The sequence below is a fragment of the Dendronephthya gigantea genome, unplaced genomic scaffold, assembly GCF_004324835.1.
Source record: "Dendronephthya gigantea isolate DGI-Jeju-01 unplaced genomic scaffold, DenGig_1.0 000128F, whole genome shotgun sequence".
Classification (NCBI taxonomy): domain Eukaryota; kingdom Metazoa; phylum Cnidaria; class Anthozoa; order Malacalcyonacea; family Nephtheidae; genus Dendronephthya; species Dendronephthya gigantea.
This window is the reverse complement of record NW_021163138.1, coordinates 455,827-478,773: the sequence shown is the minus strand read 5'-3', so window position 1 is coordinate 478,773 and position 22,947 is coordinate 455,827. Positions and strand designations below refer to the sequence as shown.

At 34.7% G+C, this 22,947-nt stretch overlaps 2 protein-coding genes across 2 annotated transcripts; both read right to left on the bottom strand.

Annotated features, from left to right (window-relative positions):
* Positions 1–37: 37 nt before the first annotated feature.
* On the bottom strand, positions 38–853 carry LOC114535965. The gene has a single exon (XM_028557305.1). It carries the CDS (start codon positions 851–853, stop codon positions 38–40), a length of 816 nt encoding a protein of 271 aa, XP_028413106.1.
* A 10,044-nt stretch (positions 854–10,897) lies between these two features.
* Positions 10,898–11,768, bottom strand: LOC114535964. Its single transcript, XM_028557304.1, has 3 exons — positions 11,748–11,768; positions 11,554–11,679; positions 10,898–11,206 (listed from the first exon to the last, which is right to left on the bottom strand). Exons 1-3 carry the CDS (start codon positions 11,766–11,768, stop codon positions 10,898–10,900), a joined length of 456 nt encoding a protein of 151 aa, XP_028413105.1.
* Positions 11,769–22,947: the final 11,179 nt, after the last annotated feature.

Below are 22,947 nucleotides of genomic sequence, written 5' to 3'. Positions count from 1 at the left end.
ATTGACTATATATAAGAAAAATGCTACTATTTGACTATCAACACATACCGATGACCCATGACCGATACATGTTATATGTTGTAGCAAGACATAAATTATCATTATTCTTTATAACAACCACCGACTTTTTTGCTTCTAGATGTTTATAAAGTTTAATATGGTTTCGTTTAAAATTTCCTGACCCCGATGGCATCTCAACATGAACAATATCTGCAATTACCGTATCATTTAAATTGAAATGTTGATTGGATTGTACCACACGTTCAACCTGAGAAAAAATCCTCTCAGGAGTAAAACGAGAAACTTGCATAAATGGTAATGATATAGGTTTACTTAATTGAGGTGTACGTAAAACAAAATGTACTTGATCGTTCTCTTTCATTCCATTAGTAATGTCGTTAATTAATTGTTCAAAGATTTCCTGTGTGCGTTCATACTCCTGAATAATATTGAGTTCTTCATTCTCATTACTAAAACGAACTCTGTAATCAATACCTTTAGTTTTAAACTTCTTTGATTTAATCTCATTAATCTTCTCTATTACATAATTAGAAACATTGTTCGTTTTGTTCTGTCCCGTATTCGTACTTGTACTAGCCCCCTCGTTTACATTATCTTGTCCTCCAATTTGTTCATCATTATTCATCTCATCAAAATCTCGTTTTCGTCCACCCGAACCAACTTGTATATCATCTATCTCCCAAATCCAATCATCATCATCATCATCATCATCATCAATTAAACGCAAAAAACTTTTATCCGAATAAAAAATTGCATCATCATCTATCTCCCAAATCCATTCATCGTCACTATTATTAAATTTGTCAATCTCCCTTTGCAAATCGTCCTCCATCCCCCACGATAAAATTGTGGTGAAACGTCAATCGCTCTACTTATATACATAACTAACACGTGCTTATATTTTATTGAACTTGCTTTTATTTTAGTTTGAGTGTTTTTACTTATCCACACGTGTTTTAATCTCAGTGCACATGCTTTTTATTCTTAAAACGTGTTAATTTTAAAAAACTCGTGCACTGAAAAAGTATAAATATAAGGAGACAAGTCAGTCCATTACCTCAAAATGAAGTGTTTACATGAGAAAGAAGCTATAGTCTCCAAGAACGGAAAGTTTTGGATCTGTGATCAAGTAGATAATTGCAAACTTATCTGCTCAGAAGAAGACGGCTTTCTTTATGAAAAAGGAATCGAAAAATTCCTATCTACCTCACAGAAACAACCCTTCTGCTGTGAAGATAATTTGGCGAGAATACGAGTAGTAAAAAACCCTGACCCTCTCTAATTTATTAATGACGCAGTAAAACAGAAAAAGGGAAATCCCCAACTCAAAACCAATGATGTAATAAAATAAAGAAAGGGAAAAACCCGAATAATAGTAGTAATAACAATAACAATAACAATATATCTTTTTCAAATATATATTTTTCAATAATACAACAATAAAACAATATTAAAATGTTTATGTTTTAACAGTAGTAAAATGTCTTTACTTTTAAAAATCCATATCATCATCCTCAAAATTACCATCATCACCGAAACACTCAAAATCTAAGTCCTCGATATACTTTTTTATATCCTCGAATGGGTCCTCCGCGTTTGTTATTGTTGTTTGCGTTTGTCTGCTGTCGCTCTCGGGTAAATCGGGTAATGCCAAGACAAAGTCGGACTCGTCAAAACAAAGGGTATTGCTTGTATTACTTTGTTCAATCGCCGTCTCGCCTCGGGTAGTTGACGATTCGATCTCCGCCGCTGCTGTCTTAACTTTCGCCGTCTCGCCGTTTTCAAGGCTGTTTAGATCTTTCTTCAAGTGCTGAATTTCCTCCCGAATCTGATCCTCAATAGTCATGATGTCATTCACCTCGTCTACTGAATTATTCAACGAGGTCATATCTATAGTGCCATCACTAAAGAAATTCAGTTGCCAATCCATAGTTTTTGTAATATCGTTTACTTGCGGATTCATTTTCGTCACCTCACGAAAAACTTTTGAATACTCAAAAAAAATTTGAGGATACTTTCTTTTTATCCAAACACTCAAAGGCTTATTAAACTTTTCCTCGTCTTTTACTTTTTTCTTTCTTATTTTCTCTCTCTCGTTTTTGCTTATTAAACTCTTCTTGCGACCCATGGCGATATGAATTAAAATCTCCGACTGTCGCCTTTTATAGCTAACGCAAGGATAACCTAAGGATAACTAAAACAACCAATCGCATGCGTACATTAACGGTCGGACGTCTAAGGACTCGTTTTAGAACGTTTTCTGTATATGTTAGCCTATAAAAAGACTGAATATCTATCCTAAAAATCAAACACTCTTTTATCGCCATGGAAAAACTAGTCGGGATAATGGACATGGACGGATTTCGCATCAATAAAAAGTTCTACTGCAAAGAATTAGGTCTATTGACAGGCGCGGATCTAGACCGTACCACGGTCAGATTTTCGCATCCAGAATTTTCCCATCTGCAATCTAATATTCACACATTATTTAGAAGTACATATTAATTCTTTGAATCACACCAAAATTAAGGAAATATATGTCTAAAACAAATAATTTGAGTAATATCTTTCGTAATCGTTGTCATATTATTACCAATTCCTGCTAAAAGTGGGAACAAATTCCCAATTATTATTCCTTGTTTCATATTACGAATGTTCAGTTAACACTGAACTATAAAATTCGCCGAAAGCTTGCCGAATTGTGCCGAGTATGTTCGGAAGCTAGTCGTGCATTCGAAGCTGCGATCACAGCAACTAGTTGACACGGTCAGCGTGCAGATTATTGCGCAATTGTTACTAAATATAGTAACGCTCGGACACGGTGCAGTGTAGCAAACCAATCACAGGGCAAGCTTTTGCCACGTGAGCCACGGTGCGACACGGTGCGACACGGTGGCCTGTTTTTGATTGTGCAATAAACATGATAAACAATAAAGTTCGACACTTCTCGACTTCGAACTCGGATATAGTTTATACATAACACGTTAAATTGGTCTGTTCGCTGCATCCTGGCTGATTCAGGCTGAATCGAATGCATTAATACATGAATCCGTCGAAATTTCTCAAAAGCAAATCTAAGCGAGCATATTTCAGGGGAAATATTGCTCTTCAGGCTACAACATGATGGAATTATTACTAAAGACAGGCTTCGCTCGCTCGCTCGCGTTTACAATTGCAACGACAATTTTTAAACTGCTATTTCCCAAGAGACAAATACTGAAAATCTTTACCCAATGTCCTTGTAAGGTAAGACTTTTAGGTTTTAATCCGAACTATGGGCGCTCTCCTTTATACGGAAAAACGGCCAGACCGGTTCTGTTGTATTTCGGTAGTCGGTACAGACAAAAGTATATTGTTATTTACATCTGCCTAACACGGGAAATGCAGTTTCACCGCTATATTCTTAACGAAATACTCTATTTCAATTTAAAATATGACCGGTCTGACCTTTTTGACCTTTTTGGCGTTTGACCTTTATTCGCTTTTAAACGTTCCCTGAATTCGAAGAATATTGTAGAACCAAAGCTTAGAAAATGTTTGTTTCGGAGGGTCCATAGCCCCTTCGCTATACGCCCACCCCCCCCCCCTGACCGGAAAATTTCTAGTCCAATATGACACGGTCAGATTTTCGGCTGGATCCGCGCCTGATTGAATTTAAATAATCAAACCGAAGCTATGTGTTTCTTTGGCGAGACTGAGGCATTGTCATACCTATTCAATATTCCTATCGAATGGAAACACCTAAGCGAGAAAGACAAAAAACATTGTCTAACAAATAACATACACAAGCTGCCATATAATGGTCCGTCTAACGCCACAATGCATAAAGCAAACGAAATTGAAAACATCGTCGCCACATTCTATTCAAGCGCCCGAATCAACAGACAAAGTTGTATTGGTTATAAAGGCAGAATAATCGAGAAAGAATTGTTGACTAAATTAAATATACCGAGCGTTAACTTGGAAATCTTCGGAGCACCAAAACCAGCACAGCATGCTCCATGGATACAGGCAAATCCATTCTTAAATGACGATGAAAAAAACAATATAATAAAGACATGTGGAAATCACCTACCATGTAATAATGCATATGAACATTGCCCAAAGTCAGAACTGCAAATTTTAAATAATTGGTTATATTACGAACGTTATTTATAAACAATTTTACATTTGTATTTGTATTTTACAACTTTTTCATAAATATACTACTTTATTAAAAGTGCGTTAGTTTGTTTATCTTAATCCAAGTCCATAAATATCTCGGAGTTAAAAAAGGGACCATCAAATATATCCCTTAATATAAGTCTGGCCACTCTATCCCATCTTTTCGGTTCTTTAAAAATCACCATATCCTTCAATGTATTATCAAAACCGTCACAAACCTTATATGCTGTAAAAAAACCGAGCGATTGTACGCCCTGTGTAACAAAATTCATACTCTCTGCCATAACATTAATATAAACACTCTTAACCCCATCCCGTATAGATTTATAACTTTGATTCTTTAAACATACACCATAAAGACACTCATCAATTTGAACAATAATTTTGCAATCATACATCCCCGTCGGCAATCTCAAAACCAATTTATGTCTCCACATATTAGCGTATTCTTTAAATAAGGAAGCCTCATGAGTTGTAAAATAAATAGGTATCTCAATACAATATTTCCCGGGGGGAATATTCACATACTCCATAAAAATCTTGCGTACGTCTGTGCTATACATATGATAAACCAAGTATCTCAACGCCAATCTCAACGCTTGTACTAACGCGAATCTTAACGGATGAACTCTTATAACACGTACAAAACAAAGAAGAGAATCGATATCCAATGGTCGTATATAAATTTGCAAAGACGCAAGTATACTCTTAATATCCCTTGCAGTAGGTTCTTTATTATAAAGTATAACATCTTGAATCTTGTTTAATACAACCTCCATGTTCATTATGACATAATAACCAAATACAATAAAAACATAGACTTTATGTATATATAAAAACACGCATTCTATTTATATAACACATGTATTTTTAAAAACGTATATTATGTACATCACAACCAAATTGGGTTGAAAAATACCAACTCAAAGATACCCTTACTAATCTATCATATCTTTTAGTATATCTAAAACATAACATTCTATGCAACTCATTCTCAACATTATTACATAACAAAAAAATTTTAAATGATGAACCTTGTACAATAACATAACCTGGAGCAGTAAAATTAATATCTGAACGAGTCATATCATTATAGAGAGTTTTAACTTTATCCCGTATCTCTTTATAATATGGTTGTACCATCTGTATTCCATAAAGTTTATTGTTAATTTGAACAACCACTGAATGTTTAAGTTTTGTTGAATTAAACATGTCCCTCGGTACTCTCAAAACAATCATGGTATCAAAAGTATCTATATATTGTTCATATATAGGTGAGGTAAAATAGATTGGAACCTCCACACAATATTTTCCTGGGCATATATAAATATAGTCCATAAGAATCTCCGTCATATCCTCCTTTAATATGTGTTGAACCATATATAGAAGCACCAATCTCAACGCTTGCACAAGTTGATTTCTAAATGGATGGCTCTTAAAACAACCACAAATGTGAAAAAAGAATCCACATCCAATGAACGAATTGGCACACAACCAAGACCGCGAAACATCTTTACATAATCCTGTTTTTTTGGACATTCTATATTAATGACATCACTTTGAATTTGATTAATAATGATGCCCTGAACTCTGTTAACAATAATATCATAAACAGTAGTCATCGTGAAATGATATAATATGAGAATAAACAACATTTAAACATTTTACAAACACGTGTCGAATTAGATAAACACGTGCATAAAAATTAAAGCACGTGCGTATATGACATCATTATTCTACGTGGATCTACGCGTTACTCGCGTGTTATAAAAACACGTGGATCTATATATAAACGCGTGGATTTATTACGTCACACAAAATCCCACTATAATTTTCACACGAATCCCACTATAATTTCCCACGAATCCCACTATAACCACTATACATCACTACTCCCAGGAGCAAAGGAAGTGAGAATAATAATTACAGCAGTTTCACGTGATACGCGACCATCTCGATAAAAAAATCTCGCAGGCGATAGTTGTTTTTGACATCAGGCGCGGTCGCCAATTTGACATGTAGTTTCGCTTTTCCAAAAATTCGCGTGGTCAAAATGGCGACTTTTCAGCATATTTCTGATTGTGTTGAATCGGAATCTCGATACACTGAGGAGGGAGATTATATAAGGCAATCGGAATCTCAATATGCTGAAGAAGGAGATGGTGATCAATATTTTGAAACAAGAACCGTGATCTGTCCGGATACAGAGGATACACAGATCATACAAGACCCGGGAGTAAGTTTTCATATGAATAATGCATGCATGATTGCATGTTCACGAATAATAAAAATTAATATAATAAATCATATTTGATCAGGCGATCACTGATGTCCTGACTTATTCGTATCCTGTAGAGAGAAGTGGTATTATTTCTTGAAACGAAAAACGGAAAGGTAAAGGGGGCCGAGTCCACACCATTCGAACTGCCTAGTGGATGGGATTTCAAGACTTTGCAAAGTATGATAACAGATCAAGTTCAGCTTTCTACTGGTAAGGACATTATTATCAGGCAACTTTATTACAAAAAGCACGGACGTTCTAAGGGTATTGTTGCTGTTAATGGTGACATGGATGTTGGGTCAATGGTCCGAGAATACCCCGGATTTCAAACTATATTTATGGCAGTTGACTGGCATTCCAAAGGCAAAGGTAATTTTAAAGATTTACAGTTTACAACCTTTGGTATATTTCACTTTTTAACTAATGACCTTGTTCCTTGTTTTATCTAGGCACAAAGCATGAATAATGTTAGAAATAATGCCATTGTGTCAATTTAATAATGGCAATTGTTGCTTTCAATAAATGCTAATAATAAATTAAACTTTTTTCAGATGATGAACAACAACTCAGACGCTCTCCCAGGATTGCTGAAAAATTACTCCAAATATTTGTGTATAAAGCAACACAAAAAAACAAACAAATCAGAGTGTCTAGTTCAGCTGATGTTCTTCGTGACATCTCAAAGCAGTCCACTGTGCAACAACTTGCAAACAGACTGCGGATAATTGAGGGCGATGCTATCTATGTACCTACAAGTGGCTTGTTTTGGCTAAGAAAAGGCACAAAGCAATGTGTTTCACTGAAAACCGATGATGATTTTATGCTTGCCATAAATGAATATACCAGTAAGAATGGCCAGATTTTGCCGATCAATATTGCTTGTTTCACTGTTGACAAACCAAAGACATCAGGTATTATAATACACGTAAAAATATCTTACAATTCTTATCCAGGAATTGAATGTGTTTCTTCAGTTGTAGCTTTTATATAGCTCATGCCCCAATTGCTTCTAGTTGATGTAAAAATATATTTCATACACTGATACAAATAAGGGTAGGAGTATAAGAAGAGGTGTATAAGCTAGTTTACTGTAGCGCGCTAAATATCAAAGAGGATCATCTGTATTTCTGCGCAAACCATCGTAATATAACATGTGCATATTTGCCTGCTACTCCAAAAAAGTGAAGCAAATAAAAATAAGAGCAATGGGAACCACCACTTATTGATTTGGGACTCTCTATGACATTTTAGATAACACAGGCTGCAAAAGGAACAGGCAGTTGACATTTGGAAATGATGACCTTCTTGATGATGAGGAAGGGTTTGATCAAGACCAACTGATAATGGATGCATATGATATAACTGATAAAACGAAGAAATCAAAGGCAAGTGTGAATGAAGTTTGGAATGATACCCATATAAATCTTGTCAGGTACTTAGAAAAAAAGGGTACCTTTAAAAGATATGGTGTGAGACACTTAAAATTGTGGACTGACTTGATAATGTCTGGTAAGTCCAAAGGTGCTGGTGACGAACCTTCTTGGAAAGATTATGTTAGTGAAATTGGTGTACCACCGAAAGATCGAAATTCAGGTTGCTTTAAAAAACCTGAAGAACAGGATGATAAAGGTGATGTCACCACAAATCAATTTTTGCAAACAATTATATTGCAAAATCAACAAAAGAGCGAAACCTTTCAAACTGCTATGTTGGCAATGATGAATACAAATATGGCAATGTTGCAGGTATGAATGCTATAATTACAAAAAAGTTGTTCTTTGTGGAGAAAAGGTTTATACATTTTATGCCTGAAATTCTCCCTTTGACAATTAAAACTGCAATGTATATAACAAGGAGGAACAAATCTGCATGTTTGTTTACATTTTTCAGGCAGAGCCAATCAGAATCCTAAATATTTAATACTGGAAGAACGTAGTCAAGATTTCTGCATTATATAATCGATTGGCTTACTGAAAATGTAAACAAATATGCTGATTGGTCTAAAATGTAATTCCCTTGTTGCAATGTATGACTTATTAATGAACGTATAGTTGCTAACCCATTATTGCCAGAGCTAGCTTTCTGTTGCCAAGCAAAATCATCTGGCATTTGTCAAGTAAAAACTAAAAAGAGTAAATAGGGCACACTATGGTGCATTGCGGCTTAATTATATGGTTGTTATTATCATTAGCATGAATCAACTGCAGACAAAAATAATTTTGAGTTAACAACCTTTTCATAGGTAAGCAGTAAGCATGGTGAAAGTACATACTCCTCTCCCAATTTCTAATGTTAGCCTTGGTACTTGCTTTAGTCAGTATTTTTATGCACTTGAAATTGAGCAGCTGCCCTGTTTGAATCAACTGCAATACATGCAAACCAAACTAAAATAATTTTGCAACAGGCTCATGTAAACAACACATATTGTTGTACAGGTAATGATAATGCGTATAGTATATATCGTTTTATATGCATTAATTGACAGAGCAAAAAGTTTGTGTATAATGTATATACGTAATATACCTAATCTACACCTATTTTATGTAGTATATCAAGGGATTGAGCTGTGTCTATTTTATATATACACATATGTATTTTAGCATTCAATGACCAGGAGTCTGCCAGTAAGTACAAGTTTACAACCAAACTTTGGTGCAGCATGGTCACCCCAGTCTGACGTCTATCGGACTCCATTGTCAACTTCAAGTTCAAGTCCAAGTTCTACGCCAATCTCAAATTATGATAGTCAGACAAAGCTGCTCACAAAACCTGCACTGAAGCCAATTTATGAGTATAACCTTCAAGATTGTTGTGAATTCCTTCAGTCCATTCAATTAGAAAAATGCATCCCCAACTTTAAACAAAACAACATGGATGGTATCTTGTTATCTTGTCTTGTCCGTAAACAAATTGGAAATCAGATTCTAAGTAATATCGGAATAACAGATCCAACTACAATAGATGTTCTTGTAAAGGCAACAAAAAAATTGGTTGATAACAGCTGTTAACCTTTTTTATGGAATAATATGGACATGTTGTGTTTAATATACTGTGAGTACAGTACAGATATATGTTATATATATAGCATATAAAACTGTTGTGTTATACTTATTTAAGAAGAGTACTGGGTGTCCTGCAAGAAAGTGATCTGTTTAATTAATGTCATGCAGTGTAAAAAAGCATAAAAGCTATTGAGCTAGTATACATTGAAATGTATGTTGCAATTGAAAATGAATGAAAACCTTCAGATTCTTCGATCGACCTTGATATTTAGAATTTCAGATATAAAAAAATCTCTCTGGCATATGTAAGGGTTACTTTAAATAATGCTATTAGAGACCCAAATAGATATGATTCTTTTAGGGTCACCCAGTATTTACCGGCAAACTAAGGCTATACATTAACTTTATTGAAAAGCATTTGGGTTTTTTTTTCATGAAGCAAAATACCCACAATGCTCAAAGAATCCAACAGAACTTCTAGGTTGTATCTAAAAAAATTCAAATTTTAACATTAATTTTATATTCATAAACAGTTCTGTTATTGGTAATTATATGGTACATGGATATGTATATATGATACAAAGTTGAAAAAAAATATTTCTACTTGATGGTAAAGCACACCTGACACCTTGATTGATTTCTTATAGTTATGGTAATTATTTAATTATGCCATAGATTTACAATTTGAAGACATAAAGGGTTGTACTATAAGTGTCGATCAGAGAGCTAGCTCTTAATGGAATAGTAAATTCAATTTATTATAAGATTTTCTGGCAAACAAATTTGCTTATCAAAGTTGTTAGCAAGCAACTTTTCAAGTTCACACAGTAACATCCTAACACTGCCCCTTAAATTCATTATAGCTGGTATAATCAGGTAACCTAGCTGGCCTACTTTAATATTTGCTTTAATATTTGCTAACACCTAGGGTGTTGCCAGTAAAAAAATTAAGAGCTTATTTACTAAGTGAGTATAACACCCGAGCTGAATTGTGAAGGGGACACCTCAATGATGTTTTAAAAGTTTTCTCATACATGCAGTAGTGCCCTTAAGTTAGCCTACTAACACCATACAATCTGAGTTGAAGCAAATGTATTATTGCACGCCATAAATTGTCTAATTATGCACACCTTGTATATCCTATTACAAAGGCTTTTTATTCATAAATCAATACCAAATAAATTTTACCTGAAACAAAGCAGTCTCAAAGCAACGAATAGCGTTTATTTCACAGCAACCCCTATTCCTCTTGAGCCATGCCTTGGCAGCTGAGAAAGCTTCCTCAATAGGATTCATATCAGGTGAGTATGGTCTGTCAAGATATAGAAATAATAGAAAATAAGGTCAATCAGGAATACTGTAAGATACAAGGTAGTAATAGTCAAGGACAAGGAGTGAATCTTGTGCTTTCATGAATTAAATATCATACTTACGGCAAAAACATAACGATTCCTCCTTTTTCCCTTATTTGGTTGAACACTCTCTCAGAAAAATGAATGTTACAATTATCCATAATTATAATGGAACATTTTTCATGTTTTGCAAATGAGCCAACTTTTGGAATGACAAAGTTTACCATAGCAAATTCAAACAACTCTTGAGTGTATGCACCAACTATTGTATGAGCAGCCTCGATACCAGTAATAGATAAGGCTGCAAGCACACTGAATCTGGTACCACGGGTAAAATTATCCCTTTTTGAACAACGTGTACCTTTCAAATTGTGACCGTACTTTCTCTACATTGAACAAATTTAAATATGGAATAATTACAAGAATACTATAAAAATGAGCACGTATACCGTTACAGCATGCAACATTTGGGTATAATTAAGGTATGGTAATTTGCATAATTATTTGCACATTCATACTCCAAGGCTACCTTATAATTAGCAATTAGATTATTAGCAATTAGCAATTACTTAGCTACAATAATTAAGTCAGCCTATATATTATATATATTATATATATTACAGTTAAGTAAAGTATACAAGAAGAAAGAGTGCTCAATATCAAACTATATATTCAAAATTTTGTAATACTTCATAGATATTATATATTATATTAAGCAAGAAAAAATGCATACCACAAATGTTCTGTCATCCTTTGAGGATTCATCAATGAAGAGGAACTGGTGACGACTGAACATTGCAATGGCTCGTCTAAATGTTGCTCTCCTTACATCGTCACGTTGTTTTGCTATTATCGACAACTGTTGAACAGAATAGGGAATGTTGATGCAGTAACACAACTTTTCAAATTTTTCAAATGAACTTGTACCTTTTGTAATGACATACCCATCCTTCTAAGGTATTCATGTAATGTGCTTGTAGCTATTGTGACTCCAGTAAGATATTTTACCCACTGCTGTAACTCATCAAAATAAATCTCTGGATATTGTTCAATAATATTCCTTACAATGTTGATGTGCTGAGCTACAGGAATGATGGAAAATATATAAAACAAGCTAGAATCTTCATATGCATGGCTAGGTATATACATGCATATAATAAAGTATATATGATATTTATAGTGAAATAAAATATAACATAATATAATCAGTAAAATATAAGAAAGTAGTAAAGTAAAGAAAGTAAAGCGGACTGCATTATGCCATTTATATATAGGGGTAATTATAGGGGTTACATTCGTAGCTCGCATGTGAAACTGAAAGGTATGTGTGAGCATATAGATTATAGAGCGTTTTAACCGTCTTACCGTTTAACAAAGGTTGCTTTCCAGGACGCCGACCATATTCAATTGATTTATTATCTCTATAAATCCTTTTTATTTTTTTAACGAAAGTTGTCCCGACACAAAGTGAGACAGCGATTCTTTGTGTGGTATATCCCTTTCTATGAAGCATCAAAACTCTCCACCTCAGTTCTGTCGGATACGCTTTGGTCATCACTTTGGATGTGAACTGTCGTGTTTGTTCGCTGCGATTTATTCAAATTGTTATGTAAAAATTGTAAAATTAGTACTAACTAATTTAGTATTGTTTACATTTTGACGAATTGGCGACCGCGCCTGAATGTCAAAAACAACTATCGCCTGCGAGATTTTTTTAGTCAGATGGTCGCGTATCACGTGAAACTGCTGTAATATTTCAATTACTAACATCGAATATTTTGTTTTATAAGATTTTTGAATGCAAATATTGAGTTAGCTAGCTTGGCTTCAGACGGAAGATTGCTCCAAAGGCTGGCGGCACTATACTTAAAACTTTTTCTAAGAAACTCTCTTTTTGGTTTTGGAAGAGCTAAATCAGATCGATAATTTCTGAGGTTGAAGCTGCTTTGTATGGTATTCCTACTTATGAATGAGGTTTTCAAAACCGGAGCGACAGTATTGTTCAGTATTTTATAAAGGAGTATTGCCTTGGATAAGAGCCTTCTAGTTTCCAGATTTTCCCAAATCCCAGACTAAAACTGGCGCCAGCAACAATTCTAGCAGCGCGATTTTGTAGTTTCTGTAAATCGTCACTAAGTGTTTTATTACAAACTCCCCAAAGGGGAGAGCTGTAATCAAAGTAAGGCTATATCAAAGCGTTGCAAATGGGAATCAGAATATTAACAGGAACATAGTGTTTGGTTCGCTTCGATGTGTTCATCCCACTTTATTTTCAATGTGTTTGCTTTGATGTGTTAATCCCAGTTCGCTTCGATGTGTTCATCTTAAATCATTTCGATGTGTTCATCCCACTTCATTTTTTCATCAAGTTTGACTCCCAAGCACAATATTGAGTGTACTCTAGGAATCAGTTGATCAGCAATCATGACGGGAGGCTCATTAATAATTTTAGCAAGGTTATGATTAGATAAAAAATTTGCATATATAGAGATTTCCATAGTTGCCAACAAGCGTTAGGATTTTCATACTGTGCCACATTTTCCCAGGGGATCTGTGATAGATCATTGAGAAAGCCCGAGGCACGTTTATATAAACGTGTCAGTATTAAAATCTTTAGTTTTTTGGGGGTAAAAGGTAAATTTTTGTTTGTTTAATTAAGTTAACCTTTGTTTCAACTTAAACAAAATTTCTCGCTAATTTATCGATCTGGATGCTATTGTACTCATAGTCTCAGCTAACTTGTTTTTATTGATGTTTGAATAAAACCAGTTTGTTCAGCTTCTTTCTAACTTACAATCTAACTTTGCAGTAGCATTTTGCAATTGCCTTTATCAATGTGAAAGTATGGTTCTCGTTTACAGGTGTATCTAGCATGTGACTGTCAAGCTTTGAAAATGTTTTGGATGCATGTATTTATGCTTCCCAAAACAGCTGTAGCAACAGCATCAGGTACACCTTTGCAATGTGGAAGATTCTCATTGTTTGTAATAAGTAATGTTTGAAAGCATTTCTCACTTTCTTCGCAATCTGTAAGTACACTTTGAGTTGGTTTAAATAAAGACCCTTTCACTTTGGGAAAGCTTCTTTCTGTAGTATGACCTCTAGAACCAATAGCTTGACTGCAAGGCATACATGAAATTTTCTTTCTGACCAATAGGGCAATATAGCCTCCAAAATAAGAAATAGCAGCTTTCTTAAACTCTGACAAGAGGGCAATGTTAGGTGCATCACAGTAGTCATGGTCATGGATTACTGCTTCTCTCTCTCTGCTAAATCATACTTTTTGAATAATGTGAAGGATTTCAGTTGGATCTCGTTTTTCACAATTTCCTTTGACACTTTAAATACTGCTCCTCATCAGCAGATGCCTATATGCGATGTAAAATGTTGGTCATTTGGGTTGTTGTTGAAGCCTTCTGGTGATCTTATTGCACCAAAAAACAGTTCCAATTGGTCTTGGCTAAAAATTTATTCATCAGCAAGTATTTCATTCGAGCTTTTGATCGTTCAACCAGATCATGAAACAAATCCTTGTTGGCCTTGACTGCTATAAGAAAGGCAACGAAACCAGTCTTGTTGTATGTGTTAATTGTCCATCAGCACTCTTCAGACCAAGGATGTAATTGCATGCATTATCTAGGTAAGGATCCCGAACACTTTTATTTGCAACCAGCAACAGTGCTTTGTAGCTTCTTGTAGAAATGACAGTTATGCATGTTTAAAAATACAAATATTTGTCTCGACCGATCCAGAGCTTAGTACACTGGCGCATGCGCATAACGTGGAAGACCGTCCATGGCGTGAGGTCCATTCCGTAATGGCGGACAGCTTTGATTTCGCCTTTGCACATCCTGGGTATAAATATCCGAGCGGAATTAGTACCCTCGCACGGTGCTCCGCACCGGCTCGGGATAAATGCCAAATATTTTTTTTACAAATGTTATTGGGGAAGTTCTAAAGCTTAATGGGTTAAACATTCCAAACAATTACACAATGCATTACTCCCATCCCCACATTTATACATGTCAATAGCTCTAACTAATATTTTAATTCAATAGCCTAGCCCGATGCATAGTTCCCCTATGCAAATATTTTTGTGTTCATTGATTGTGAAAACAATAAATTTCTAAAGAAGCACTTGAATAATGATATAAATATTTATACTTTGTCTTTGAATTTGTATTGTGGTATACGCTACTGTTTTAATTTGTTTGATAACATAAAATTCGCCTTTCATCGGCCGTAATGATTATAAGTTTAGAAATCTATTACAACTCAGTGTCAGTGAGCAAACATTTCATTTCATATAAAAATTCATAATTACATGACTGAAATTGGTGTTCTGTCTCCAATATTTTTTGCTCTGTATCAGCATAAAGTTTCACTAACATTTGAATTTAATCCTAAAACTTTATTAAGTTACTGGTGTGGAAAAAAAACAGCGTTAAACAACTAAAACTGTAAAATATTTACCTTGATGTCTTTTGTTCTTATCTCCGCCATCTTGAAAATTCAGGACGCCTTCTCAACATATACTGCGAGCACAATACTGCAACGCATGCATATTACGGGAAACTCACAGTGCTGTCGTCCAAAAATGTACAATCGTAAACTCCCTAATAGTGAACAGACAACTTCCTGTTTCTTCTGGGAAGCATCATTCCCTTTAGCTTTAAAGCATCAAAAGCTGGCTCAGTAAATCCAGGGTCTGCAAGGTTTTTGTGTACCATTTCCTCATCTGCGTTTCATGTGGCAGTGCTAGTTTCAAGGTTTTACATACAAATTTGTAGGCCTTGAATGAGTAAAACTGAAGAGTCATTGCAAATGCCTTTAATTCAGGAGAATATTTCGAGCCTTTTCCTGAGCCTGCCTTCCTTCTTTTGAATAACTCCAATGGAACCCCAGAGATTGTTTTGTGGAGCATTTCTTCACAACTTTGAGAAATCATGTTTTTTTCTTTCAGCGCCTTGACAAATGATTTGAGCGACTTTACCTTGGTCAAGTAGCAAATATTTACTCTTACAAGTGGAATTGTTCGATTTGTCTGGCGTCATAGACATGGTAAATTAAAAAACTACAGTAATCAATTAAGTGCATGAACTTTTTAAAAACAACTGCATCTTTTCTTGGTAGAACACTGTTTTGTGACGTTCTGTCTATGCATTTTTCAAGAAAATGATTGGAACATATTCTCGAAGAACTGCTAGGTACCCAGTCCTCTCAATGCATGTTAGCTATCCATCGTTTTTTTCTTTCGGGATCAGATGGAAATCTATTATTTGTAGTTAAAAGAAGATATGCTAGGGTTGTTTATTAATTCATAGAGTTTTTAATACTTTGACTGGAAAATTATTGTCAATGTATTTAAACTCTACAATTTTCACGTTTTACTGGTCAAAAACGAAAAAATGTTTTTGTGAACAACTTGCAACAACTTGCATTTCTCTTATACCCATATCTTTTCATTGTATGAGGCAAGTAAGCTTTAGAAACGTATTATTCTACAATTAGTAACAATTTTTACAATTAAAATTTATTTTTTATATAAACAGCAATTAGGAATAAATTGTAACAAAAAAGTTATTTTAAAAAAAGTTATTTTAAAAAAGTTATTTTAAAACAAGTGATTTAAAAAAAGTTCATTGATCTCTGCTTCATCAGGTACCGAGTAAAACATTATACAAAACAATTGCAGCATGCAAGTACACTAGAATTATACTCCCAAGTGAAATGTTCTTGGGTACTGCCTTTTTACCGCAGATTCTTTGTCATCTGTTCCATCGCTGTCTCTTTGGTTTTTTGGAACTCTTTTTAATTTCTTTCTTTGCTTACTGCAGCCAAAAACGCAACATTCTGTACCGGACTTGCCCCTTTTTGTTAAACACAAAAACTTTGTCACACAAGAATGTGGAAAATTGATTTTGGCAGGCTTTTGTTATTAACCAATGTCCAATGTATCAATGTAATAATAGTCACTTTATATGGCGGTCTATTTTATCATAGATTTTACATCATCTTTTTCACCAATGAAAGTAACATTTTTTGTCCAGTCATATAATGTAGAATATATAGAATTTTAATAAATAGGATAAATGTATTAGCTTTAATAATGAAAAGCTCTGAATATTTCATTTTAGTTTTGTCTTGTCATCAGAGTAGTAAATAAGTCTTTTAGGTTTTAAGAAATTGTAACATTAACTATTGTATGTTCCCTCAATAATATATACATAGACCATCTAATATACACCCCAATACCAATGCTTTACAAAACCTTTTGGAGACATTTTCATAAAGAACCCAGAACTATTAAGAAAAGATTTAACAAACCTTACCAGTACCATTTATTCATTTTAACCCAATGGCTGCATTTCCATATCTTCCAGTTTTAGCATTACTCTCCCTGATGTTCACAAAACACAAATAAATAGCTAACACGAAAACAAGACCATTGGATCAAAAGGGAATAAAGGGTAAGGTCTATTAACTAAAAACAAAGTGCCCAGTGACAACTGTGGAGTAACAACAAAATATTATATACAGATAGATTGATAGTTTTGTTAGTTCGCAACATTCATTGGAATTTTTTTAATAACACACACAGGGCCAGATCCAGTTAATTACCTGCATACATAATACACATGACTCATTTCATACTGGTCATCTCTTATTAATGTAATCAATACTTAAATTTTTGCAAAAGACAATTTCAACCAAACTGATTTATAGGACAGATCTTTCTAGAGACCCTTTGCAACAGAGTATTTTTTTTGGAATACAAGATTATGGCATATTACATCATTAACAATTAGCAGAATTATTCTATCTTCGCTTTATACTGTGTCAATAGGTTCTAAAAGGCAAAAAATGAAATACCATCATTTTACGACCTATTCCTTTCGAATTAATTAATTGCAATCTGCTTCCTAGGTATAAAATGTCCATGGAGATCATTTTAGAGAAGTAATAATATTAAACACACCTGCTATTTTTTACATGTATTCATCTTTGTCACACTCCAAAACATCGTTGAAAATACTGAAATATTTCTTTACAAACGAGTTCATTTAAATGTAAAATAGGCCCCCAGTGTTTTTGAATGTGTGCTTTTGTTGGAAATGGTATGTTTGATTTGATTTAGTCCTCTGCCTCACGATAACAAGACAAAAACAGTGGAAAATATCACATTTTTCCTATAGTTCACCTGTCAAGTGGTCACAGTAAGTTGGCGGCCGCATGCTACTTCCGGCTTCAATTTCTGCATCTATGGTTGCTCTCTCCATTATATTATAGCTCAGAGGTTTTTGAGTCCATTATTGTGACAAATAAATTTGGATCGAATTAATTCATCCAGCGAACAATCACAGTGAGCACCACATTTCTGCATTAGTTTTCCGTTTACAACTATGCAAACCTGTACATTACTACACAATATTTGACTTCAGCCGAAATCTTTTTCCAGGACCTTGTCTTGAACAATATATGTTTTTGTCGAACAAGACTGCAATCTTGGCTGTTGATTTGACCATGCTCAACGCAACAGACGTTGTAAATGGAAAAGGAGATATATTGACACGGGACATTGACATGAAGAATAAGAAAATATATTTTGCAGAATTGAGGGAAGACATTCGTCAGGCAAATCATGACAGAACTTATGAAAAAATTGTTGTGAAGGATGCTGAGACAGCGGCATTAACAATTGATTGCATAGGACGTCGTATATTCTATTGTGATCACTGGAAGGATATCATTAACATGGCAACTTTAGACAGTAAAGACAGCAGAACACTGATTAAAACTTCCAGGCCTTGGGATATAGCAATTGACTTCATCGAAGGGTGAGTGTTTCATAAATTGAGGAGTAATCGCAACAAGAGTTCAGTATTAAGTTAAATTTAGGAAAAATATTATCACCATAAAGTCAGATTTGTAAGAAAGATTTTTGTGATGTTAGTAACTTAATTTTTTTTTTCTTGCGGTCTGAATTCATATTTAGAGTTTCCTCCAATCTGATTGGCTACACGAGTAATCCGTATGAGGCTGTACAGACCACGCAAGATTTAAAAGCACAGAGCTAATGCTAAAATATGAATTCGGATCGCAAGAAAAAAAATTCTATATTTACAAGTTTAATCGGTCGGTATTTTCCATGGGAAATATTCCCCTAAACGGACGTCCAAACTGGTAAATAACATATATATATTCCACGGATTTTGTTTTTTTAGATTTGTTTTGAACATGAATTCATTCTTCCTGATTATTGTTCAATTTTTATGATTTGTCAGATGCTTTTTTGCATTGCCGAACCTGCTCTAACTGTTAAAATAAATCCTGTTGTAATATTAATATAATTATGGGATAATTAGTTATCTTTTTGGGCACACTATGGGGAGGAGCCCAGGAGAGTGCGAGGGACTCCCCATTGGCTATATAAAAACAGTGGCCATGTTTATATTGGCTAACGTTTTTTACATGCTATTGAGTTGAACTTTGTCTGATATAGCTCAAAATTATGACATGACCTGGTAAAGCTGTCCTTATGTGCTGGATATCAGGTTTTGCTAGCTGGGGATGTGAGTATTAATCCTGAGCCTTTGAATAACAATCCCACGTGTGCCAATTGTTTGAAATGTATATGAAGAAATCAACCTTGTTTACCATGCAAAGTCTGCCATCTTGATTATCATCTTAAATGCCTTGGTGCTGACTTTTATTTGAATGGATCATGTTGTTCATGCAGTACCTTGAGTAGATCAGCAAGCCAAAGTCGTATTTTCCACCGAAATTTACTAAGGTTGCAAAACTTTGTGGTTTCAAAATAGTCCATCAGAATATTCAAAGCTTGGGGAGTAAAGTCGATCAGCTACGGTTCCTGCCACATGAAATGAAATCTAGTATACAACTACTCACACTGTCGGCAAATTGGATTAAGCCTGAAACATCACACAAAGAATATGAAATACCCAGGTATATGTTGTTTGGAAAGGATAGAGAAGCGAGCTGTGGAGGTGTTGCGGTTTACGCAAGAAATGACTTGGCTGTTACTCGAAGAGAGGACTTGGAAATTTCTGATGTTGAGGGACTTTGGCTAGAAAGAGCAATGCCAAAATCTCGTAGTTTCCTAGTGGGTACAGGAAAGAGGCAATTATGTTGGGTGATTGTAATAGAGACTTTTCTGCGGCAAGACCAACGGCCGATTGTAAACAATTGAAACATTTTTTAAAGTCCCTACAGTTTGAACAACTCATAAAAAGGCCCAACTTGGATAACTAAAGATTCCAAAACCACAATTGATTTAATAGCAACGAACAATCCCCATATTATTAGTGATTCTGGAGTTATAGCTGCTGGTATAAGCCATCACGAGTTGATATACTGTGTTAGAAAGTTAAATTGGAAAAGAGCTACGCTGCAGATAAAAGCATTTAGAAATTACGCAAAATACGATCATAATAATTCTGCTCTGATTTAAAGAATGCGGAGGAGTCATGGTCAATTTCTGAAGGGGATTGTGATGATGTTAATGATACGTGGGAGAAATTTAAAAAAGTCTTTGTCTCCATAGCCGATATTCATGCACCTAAAATTAAAAAACGTGTTTGAGGGACTAATAATTGTCCATGGATGAATAATGACATAAAACGAAACATGTGGCAACGAGATTATTTTCTTAGGAAAGCACACAAAATTAATGGCAATGAAGACTAGGCAAATTATCGTTTCTATAGAAATCCTGTCACAAACAGGATTAAGAAATGTAAAGAGTCCTATATGAGAAATGTAAAGAGTCGAAGAAAATAGTCATGATATTCAAGCATTTTGGAAAACTGTGAAGAAGATTCTACCTGGTGAGACAAGTATGAAAGTCGGTGATAGTGTTTTTAACGATAGAGAAACTATTGTAAATGTGTTTAATAAACATTTTGTCGGTACCATAAGTCAACTCTTGTGTTGCAAATACCTGTCACAAGCTGGTATCTACAGTAGCTGCTGTACCGCAGGAAAGTTTTCCATCATTTCGTTTTAAGGAAGTAACTGTGAGTTCTGTACCAGTGCAGCTCCATAGATTGAAGGTTGGAAAAGCTACTGGCTTGGATAATATTCCGGCATGTTTGCTCAAGGATAGCTCAGTAATAATTGCTAAACATCTTACAAGAATCATTAATGCTTCATTACAACAAGGGAGAGCGCAGGTAATTCCGTTACTTAAAAAAGGAAGTGCTTCAAATATGGATGATTTCTGTTCTCCTGGCAATCTCAAAATTATTGTAAGGGAAGTCCATAAGCAATTGATTGAGTATTTGGGGGAACACAAAATTTTGAGCCCATACCAATATGGATTTAGGAAATCACACTCAACTGAATTCGCAACTTTGGCATTTGCTGACACTATAAGACGTAATATTGATAATGGTTTTATGACCTGTGCAGTCTTTCTGGATTTCAAGAAAGCTTTAGACAGTGTCCATCACTCCTTGTTATTGGAGAAATTATATAAGTTAGGGATAGTGGATCAAGAAACTCAAGTGTTTTGAGAATTACCTTTATGGTAGGAAGCAAGTCGTTGGTTATCAAGGAGTTACGTCTGACCCAGAGTCCCTTGATGTGGGAGTTCCCCAAGGTTCAATCCTTGGGCCACTTTTGTTTGTTCCGCATGTGGACATTTACCCAATGCCACACTGCAATGCAGTGTGTTGATGTATGCAGATGATACGGTTCTGTTTTGCTTGAGGAAGGATGTGTCTACTATTGCGAACAAGCTTAATGATGATCTTATTTCACTTGGAACTTGGCTTCGAGATAACAAATTGTTCCTGAACACCATAAAGACGGAAAGTATGGTAATTGGAACACAGGAATAGGGATAGTGGAGTCAGATTTGATGAACAATTGTCGTCGAATAAGCACATTAGTGAGCTGGTTTCAAAGCCTAGTAAAATATTGGGGATGCTGAGATGTATGAGAGCAAATTTAACATTGTATACTGCCAATGTTGTGTGTATCTTTTATCCGTCCTATCATGGAGTATTGTGATACAGTGTGGAATTGTTGCCGAGTTTCCAATAGTACTGCTGCAACGACAGGCTGCTAGAATTATCACCAACAATAGAAGAAGTGATGATGCAATGGAGATGCTTAAATGGCCATTGTTACAGGATGGGAGAAGGAATCATACTTATGAACTGGTGAAGAAATGTCTGGCAGGACAGTGTCCACAATATTTTTAATAATTATTTCACATTCAATTATCCGATATATGACAGGGTTACAAGGCAAAATTGTAAAATACATTTACCAAGGGTGAGAATGGAGATAGCAAAGCAATCCTTTTATTATAATGGATGCTTAACTTATAACAAAGCTACCTAAATAACAGTTAAAGCTTCGTTCACTAGTATTGTAGTTTTTAAATAATTTTAATGTAAATTTAAGGTAATAACAATTTTAATGTAAATGTAAATTTGAAGGTAATTATAGCTAGCAGTAGTACTTCAATATTTAAATATCTGTAATTTAGAATAGTGTAGGGTCTCTATTGATAACAGGCGTATTTACCACCTGACAGAGCTACCCTGTTTTAAATAAAGATTTTCATTCATTTATTTATTGACTTGTGAGTTTGAGAGTCTTCAAGATTCACTTATAAGAGATCGTATCATTGTGGAGGTATTGTCAGATGAATTGAGAGGGTAATTGTTGAAGAAATCTGACCTTACACTTGAACACTTCAGAGTGCTCACGATTATTCTAGAACATACAAAACCTCTGAGGCGCAAAAATTTAAATTTACAAAGCCCCTGATTGGATGTACATCAAACGTTCATGCTATTAAGCAGGTCAACAGAAAATACAACGATAAAGAACAAGAAGCAGCTCCACTGTGCAAATTCTGTGGTTTTAATTTTTCATTTTCTAGCCCTAAGAGGTGTCCTGCATTTAAAAAAAATGTGCAGAAAGTACCAGATTTAGGGACACTTTGCAAGGGTGTGCAAAAATTCAACAGTAGATGCCATGGAGCAACAAGATTCATCTGATAATGATAAGGTACATACTTATTTTGCATCCGTAGAAATTTAAGCTGTTTCTAAACATTACAAAAATAAAAAAATATGATTTCAGTGAAGGT

Bases quoted from the DNA above. Each gene is read 5' to 3' on its own strand.
- LOC114535965 (XM_028557305.1), bottom strand. From the start codon at position 853: ATGGAGGACGATTTGCAAAGGGAGATTGACAAATTTAATAATAGTGAC.
- LOC114535964 (XM_028557304.1), bottom strand. From the start codon at position 11,768: ATGGGTATGTCATTACAAAAG. The intron at 11,680-11,747 runs GTACAAGTTCAT...TCTGTTCAACAG, and splicing joins TGGGTATGTCATTACAAAAG to TTGTCGATAATAGCAAAACA. The intron at 11,207-11,553 runs GTATGCATTTTT...TGTTCAATGTAG, and splicing joins AGGATGACAGAACATTTGTG to AGAAAGTACGGTCACAATTT.